Source organism: Centruroides vittatus, unplaced genomic scaffold (assembly GCF_030686945.1).
Source record: "Centruroides vittatus isolate TY-2023 unplaced genomic scaffold, ASM3068694v2 contig_375, whole genome shotgun sequence".
In the NCBI taxonomy this organism is placed as follows: Eukaryota; Metazoa; Arthropoda; class Arachnida; order Scorpiones; family Buthidae; genus Centruroides; species Centruroides vittatus.
In genome coordinates, this window is record NW_027122197.1 from 87790 (window position 1) to 95608 (window position 7819).

The 7819-nt window shown below is 30.2% G+C and overlaps 1 protein-coding gene across 1 annotated transcript; it reads right to left on the reverse strand.

The window, feature by feature from the left end:
• Positions 1 to 4308: 4308 nt before the first annotated feature.
• LOC136975576 (uncharacterized) lies at positions 4309 to 6090 on the reverse strand. The gene is made up of 4 exons (XM_067270664.1): positions 5728 to 6090; positions 5530 to 5655; positions 5359 to 5452; positions 4309 to 5289 (listed from the first exon to the last, which is right to left on the reverse strand). Exons 1-4 carry the CDS (start codon positions 5928 to 5930, stop codon positions 4429 to 4431), a joined length of 1284 nt encoding a protein of 427 aa, XP_067126765.1. The 5' UTR covers positions 5931 to 6090; the 3' UTR covers positions 4309 to 4428.
• Positions 6091 to 7819: the final 1729 nt, after the last annotated feature.

Here is a 7819-nt window from a genome sequence, read left to right on the forward strand (position 1 = left end):
TCACACAGATTGGTCTCTCGCATATCACCTTAATACATTGCAGATTGCCTTATCAAGTATCGCGTACAGATATTGCTGCATCTTTTGTTGCTGATTATGGAAATGTTTTTTTTTACAGTTTCTCGTTAAAAAGCGGTTGCCACAAAGCTTTCAGTAGAAGAATGCTGTCGCGAAGAGGGTTGAGATTATTGCTGGACTTCTTACTTGGGAAAAACCGAATTCACTCTTTTCATTGTTAAAGTTTGTGAATTGACACGAATTGTTAAAAATTTGTAATTGTTAAAGCAAACTTAATATTATTTTAGTTAATAAATTTATCAATTTTGCTATTCTCTGCAATAATTTTCTGTGTATATTACATATGCATATACATTACATCCCGTATGAAATTCACACCGCTGAAATTAATATAAACTTTAATTAATTATAATATTTCGAGTTTATTCGCCATTACGTTTTTTCTCAATTTCTTTTCGAATATTTTTATTATTTGAATGATAATTAACAGAACTGAATAAATTTTATCGAAATTTCTCTATTATATTCAATTTTTTTTATTAATTTATAATATACTTAATTATTATCTATCTATATATATATGTATAGATAATAATTATGTATTTATAACAATCAATTCTTGTTCGTTTCTTGGTTTGTTTCTTATACAAATCTTTATTCTTAAGACGATCTGGACTAAAGTTTGTATGGGTATTACTTAATTCCTGGAGTTGACGCTAAGCTATATATTACTTCAAAATGTTAGGGACGTGTTTAGTTTCCGCATTCTTTACCATGCAGTGCCATCTATTAACAAAACTAATAAATAAATAAATAATTGTTGTTGGTTTACCTGCCGAGTAGCTTAATGCCTGCGCAATGGTATCATCACTGTGGAATCACGTTAAAAAGCTGTCCTTTTAGATGAGTGTTTATATAGGTGACAGTCTATGTATTGGTAATAAGATTTGCAGAAAATTTCGCTATACGACTTTTTCATCTCAGTAACGGCAAATTCACTAGAGATCCGGATATTGATTTGATAAACACGACATAAACCACAAATTGATATACGAGAGAGCAATATTAGCATGTAAAAACAAGTGCATAGGGGCTCCTTTGAACTGACTGTACTATCACCTCATGATGATTTGTACGTTGGAGCACCAATAACGGTTTTACGAAATTTCTATCACCAAAGTTATCCAATTGGACGGGAATGATCCTTTATCTTTGTCCTGCAAGACCCAGCAATATTATGTTCGTTTTTACAGTTTCATTATTATAAATATATGGGTCAATAAATGCACGTTTTAGTTATTAGGATCATTGTTTTTATACACGCATTTCCACACCATTTCAAAAACCTGAACAACGCTGGGCGCACGTTGCTAGTATATAATAAATTCGATTAATAATTTTTATTTTTTCAACAAAGTTTATTATTCGATGACATCCCTTTTATTCATTTGTGAGTTTGAAATATTTATTATAATTAAAACGAGTATTTTCTATAACTTTCTATTAATGTATTATTCCATTTGTATTTCATTTTTAAAATATTGTCTTAATTTAAAACAGATTCTGTTTTAACAACATTTAATACTGGTTTATTTTTGTTCGCAGAATGGATAGTTTCAAAGAGTCAAGGAAATGGTATACCTCTAGAGGTGAAAGCACATCGACATGTTCATTTTCCTCTTCAATTTGAGTTATACGCGTGCTCCCGAAAGAAGTGGTGGAAAGCGGACAGGAAAAATCTCGTGAACTCAATAACAAACGGGTAATTGTGTTCTCTTCGAATGAAAGCACCTCGTCTTTCATCCATTAGCTGGAATTGCGATATACCCCGAAGTTCCGGAATGGTCGGTGGCGAGACACGTACACAAAGAAGGAATCGACAGTAAAGAGTGTAAATGGATTCTGAAAAAAAAAACTGAGAAGCGTAAAAACAATCCTTAGTGGAAAAATGCATTCTTTTTCTAGAAAGAATAAATCTTTTCCTCGAAAAACGTCTTCTCATAGGAACGAGACTTTGTCCCCGTATATGACTTCGCTGCCCGGAAATCACCCTTCATCCGGCTACAAATTAAGGAATTGAACGTGACTTTATTTATTGGTTGTGTCTATTTATTGCGGTTTAGTGTTTTTACTTTTCTATTTACGATAACTGGACAGATACATTATCGAAGATACGTTCTTCCACTTCAGTTAAAGTTGCTTAACGACAGTGACATCTATCGTCTACGAAGTGATAACTTAGCACTGGACTTAGCAACTTGAAAACTTAGCAACTTAGCAACTTGAAAAGTGATAAATATACATGTACTGTACATATCTGTTTTTCTAATTTAAGTTTTTGAGAATTTTTCCGTTGAAGTCGGACTTCTAGTCAGCGTCGTAATTAGTCTTTTATGCGCCCAGTGCGAGCTTCTGTAACTACGTCCCAAAACTATGATATAAACAAGGACGCGTAAAAATTTTTCTGAAATTTTGGCTGAAACAGAACTGAAAGTAGAGTAGAGCGTGTCTCTACTTTTTACGCGCGTAGAATTTTTACGCCAAAATTTCTCCAATAAAGAGAAGTCTTTTCTGTGACGTCAAAGTAGACACGTGGTTTTCATTCTAACAATGGCGACAATGATGGTTAACCCTACAATTGTTACGGTGTCTAAAAAGCGAAAAATCAACGAAATAGAAGAGTTTATAGAATATGTTCGACCCCATCAGTGTCTCTATGACAAAAAAAGTGTCGCATATAAAGACACTGTGTACAAACAAAGTGTGTGGACGGCCATAGGTGCTAGATTTCAAATAACAGGTAGGTCTAGTAGAATCGATATATAGGCTTAGTATTTAGACCACACGTTCTTTATTTCAATTCGGAATACAAGTCTATTAATTTAAATTTTCAAAATTATAGCAGAGGCGGCGGAGAAAAAGTGGAAGGTCCAAAGGGACAGATACATGCGAGAAAAAAAATTAATAAAATGTAGCAGCGTTAGTGGCAGTGGCAGTACAGATATATATAGACCTCGATGGGAATTATTTCCTTTAATGGATAGTATATTGGGAGGATATATTGGCTGCACAGAAACGTGAGTATTAATACATTTACTCTACTCCTCCAGAATCTACTTTAAGACACTTTACCATCATTAACTAATATAAATGTTTATCAAGGGATATTGGTTTTATCATTTGGTTGGTCACTTGATTATATTAAAGTAGTTATTATAGTAAAATGTAATAAAACTTGTGTTTAAACAAAAATAAAGTTAGTACCAATTGATTGTAATACTAATAATTCATTTAAGCTCTTTTGACATCATTTCTATGATTTGAAAGTTCTCTCATATAGTTCAAATGACTACATTTCTTGTCAAATAAATAAATTCATATCATTGGATATCATTTACCATTTACGACTGATTACAAATGTTTTTATTAGGGTAGATAGACCTATGCGTAATCTGTAGACCTATCTGTAGACCCAGTGTAATAAGTTGTTATTATCTATATCAAATTAATATTATCTATATCTAGTTATTGTATATGTGTATATATAGTTGCTATTATTACCTATAAGTACTAGTTATTAGTTTAAAAAATATTTTGTCTTAATTTTATCATAAATTATTTATATATAGTATTTTTTTTATTTCTTTTAGTACCCTAAATAATGAAACAAGAATAGTTGAAAAGGATAATTATGTTGACAATGTTGACACAGAGTCAACACAATTATCATCAGAAAATTTGTCTCAGATGACCCAAAATGATCTAGAAATTGCCCAAAATATTGATATTAATCAAGAAACTGAGTCAGACCAGTAAGTTGTAAATAAATAAATAATAATGATTTTAATGAAAAAGAATAAGATTTTTAATGCATGGGTTTTGTTTCAGACGATATCAAAGCAGTGATTCTAATAAAAGTTTCAATCAGCAAGAAAAAAGAAGAAAAAAATCAGATACCTGTAGTAATCAGGATTATTATAATAATGCTCTTTTATCCTTGTCATCGACATCAACAGCAATAAATAGTTTTTTGGATAGGAGTTGTAAGTTCAAATTTATGAATATAGGCAAAATATAGTACAAAACAATGACAGATTTAAAAGTTATTTTTTTTTTATTTTAGGTAATGTGTCACAGCCTGACAAAATTGAATTATTTTGTGAGTCTTTGAAATTAAGATTAAGAAAATTGGATGCAAGAGACCAATTTAATGCCACAAAAAATATTGAATTGTTGATGTTAGATCTCGAAGGTCAAGAAAAATATTTTATGTAATGTAATCAGAAATAATAAAATAATTTTTCAAAGTTTATAAAATTGTCTTTATTATTACCAATGAAAAATTTAAGTAGTTTATACTGTATAATTACAAATATTAACTTATACAAAATGAATTGTTTAAAAAAATTTTTATGATACACCTGGATATATCTTGCTATTCTGCCATGGTACAGATCCTTCATTACACAAGTAAATAGCTAGTTTGTCACGCAAAGATTTTGCATTTATGCCATGCATATTGGATCCAAAAGAACAATGTGAAGAATTAATATTTCCATCTTGGCGCCATAAACCTGGTTGAAAATTAAAATTATCATCATCATAATCTGAGAAGCCTGGGGGATTGTAAATACTTGCATTTTCTGTCAATAAAAAATTGTGTAAAACAAGGGCAGCAGCAACTATTCTTTCTATTGTTTTCTCACTATAATTGAGTGGTCTTTTAAAAATTCTAAAGCGCACCGACAGAATTCCAAAAGCATTTTCTACTATTCTTCGAGCTCTACTAAGGCGATAGTTAAACACTTTTTGAGGATGAGTGAAAGCTGATCTCCTTGGATAAGGTCTCATTAAATTTTTTTTAAGAGGAAAAGCTTCATCTCCAACAAAGAAATATGGAAATACTTTATTAGAATTTAATAATATATTTTCATTTGGAAGATTTAATTTTTCTTCTGAAAGCTTTTTTCCAAAAGAACTTCTTTGAAAAATCCCACCATCACTTTCACCACCCATGAAACAAAACTCGACTGAAATAAATTTGTACTCATAATCAGTCACAGCTAATAAAATTTTGCTAAATGATCCTTTATAATTATAATTTAAGCTTCCACTGTTTTTTGGGCATTGAACTAGTATATGCTTGCCATCAATGCTCCCGCAACAATGTGGTAGCTGCCAACGAGATTCAAAGCCTTTAGCAATTGCTTTCCATTCGTTTTCATTATCTGGCATTTTCATATAATCATTCTTTAAATTGTTCCAAATAACCTATAATAAAAATAATAGCAATTTATAAGTTAATTGCTATTCAAATTTAATAACAATTTTAATTTATACCTTCGTAGTTTCTTCGATTATTTTAGCAATTGTCGATCGTCCTATTCTAAATGAGAAACTGAGGCTTCGAAATGTCTCACCCGTTGCAAGAAATCTAAAAAAATATATGTTTTATGATAAAAGTATACTAAAGACTTAACTAATTTTACAAAGTATGAAAGATTAACAAACCGTAAAGTTACAGCTAATCTGTCTCTAGCAGATATGGCTTCTCTCCATCGTGTATTTTTCTTTGTTATATTTCTTTCTATTTTTGACAGCAAATATTCGAATAATTCTGGTGACATTCTCAGAAATCTGAAGATTTTAAAATTTATTATTTTGAAATAACCTCAAACAGCGATATGTAAAAAAATACAATTCACTTACTGTATATAGTATTCTCGATCGTTAAATTGTAGTTCCGGAATCAACGTATTATTAAATCCATGTAAATCACGCTCTCGAAATAGTTTCCTAACCCACCAGCGTCTCTTTTGGCGTTTTTTAATAAAATCATTTCTTAAAAGCATCAATGATTGAGCGGAATACAACCACCAACAAATAACAACGTCAGATACCGAAGGCGCCATTTTACTAAACTACTTATGACGTTGTTACATTTCCGTTTCCTATTCGGCCAAAATTTTTACGTATGTGTGTCCTGGCTTAAAAGCGTAAAACTGAAACTGAACTGAAAGCTGATTTCTGTTTCAGTTTTCTGCCACACATTTTTACGCATGTGTGTTCCTGGCCTAACAGTATCACATGGCTTTAATTTTGTTTCGTATTGATTAAAACAAAACAATTATCATCAAAAAGAACGGGAACAGATAACCGATATACAACACACAGAAATATAAATATATATATTTATATATAATAGCAGTGGCGTGCAGTCCATGGAAGCTGTGGAAGCGCCTTTCCCTTGTACAGTATTTTCTAAAATTTAAATACATATTGTGCGATTATTTTCATACACAAGTTCTTATATCTTTGTTAACGTTAACGTATCTATTTTAGAATTAAACTAAATAAACTGTTTAATTTGTCATTTCCATTATATGTTTATAATTTTTATGGAAACACAGCTTTTGTATCATCAAATATCAATGCACAGCAATGTATAGTAGAAACATTGGAAGAAGATATATGAAAGATAGACAAATCGTTCAATTTTTCTTTAACAATAGAGTCGTACCGGTCATCTGTTATCTGCTTTTAGAGGACGATTTCAGCTGAAATAACGTGACATTCGGTTTTTATAGGTAGTTCGTATACAGTTAATCGGGATCTTCTGCCCCAAAGAGTTCCAAATCTTTATTCCTCTTTTACCTATCTGACTCCTTTCTCGAGATTAAGAAAAGACAAACGGACGACGACACAGTGAAAATTTATAGGCCTACAATTTCTTCAAGTTGCAGCCTACTCAAGCATACTATAATCAGCAAATTTAATTATTTCTTTCTTTGTCCCATGTTTATTTCGGCCTAACTAGCACTAACTAACTAATATTGCTCAAATAAGAGTTAAATAAATTCGCCGTAAGTATAATAAGCGTACTGCATTGGTTCCAAAAACAATAATAAGCAATAATAAATAATACCGTTTAAATCTGTTATAATAATTATATTTTCACAATTTAACAATTAATTATAATTAATTTTAAAGCAAAATTCATGATATTATATAGGCCTATGTAATTTTATTAAAATAAAATATTAATTTTATAACGTAACTCAATAAACTAATTAAGTATAATTAAGAAATAGATTATGCCAAATTAAAATGTTAATAAGCAAACTTACATCAAAGATAAATTGCGTACAATTTGAGTATTTTATTCGTTCTTTACTGCATAAAATACTGTCAACTTTTACGAAGAATGGAATTTCTTATAGTGAATTTATATAAAACGTGTGTATTGTTTGCTTAGTCAATATTTATGCAATTTTGACGGTAAATTTATATTATTATTTTCATTAGGATATTATCGATTTTTTAAAATCCGAAACAACAACGTTTAGAAATAATTTATTTAAAAAATACTCTCTGACAGGAAATACTTCAATTTTTTAGAATTAAATTCGAAAGATATTTAATTGATACAATTGCACTATGTAATAGGGCGTTGACTATTGAAAATCAATACGTGGCGCTGCTATGGGGATTATGGCTACTTAGCTTCCTGTTTCGTCAGTCCTGCTGTGTTTATATTGTTCAAAATTATTTTTTTAGTTATTTAGATATTAAAATGCCGATTAGCTATTGTATGTTTCAGTGTAATGCCAATAATAATAAATGCACAGGTTTAAAATTACTAATGGAAAATAGATAAAGACTAGAAATAAAATCTGTCAATACGTTCTGGTGTAAAGCAATTATTTCTGTAAAAATGATTACGAAGTTCCTATATGGGTAAGTTTATATCATATAACTAGAATGACTTTTATTTGCTAAACACTTTATGATGTACAGTACA

Excerpts from the sequence above, each read along its gene's own strand:
- LOC136975576 (XM_067270664.1), bottom strand. The coding sequence starts at position 5,930 with ATGGCGCCTTCGGTATCTGACGTTGTTATTTGTTGGTGGTTGTATTCC. Across the intron at positions 5,453-5,529 it reads AGATTAGCTGTAACTTTACG|ATTTCTTGCAACGGGTGAGA; the intron begins GTTTGTTAATCT and ends ATATTTTTTTAG. Across the intron at positions 5,290-5,358 it reads TAATCGAAGAAACTACGAAG|GTTATTTGGAACAATTTAAA; the intron begins GTATAAATTAAA and ends TTTTTATTATAG.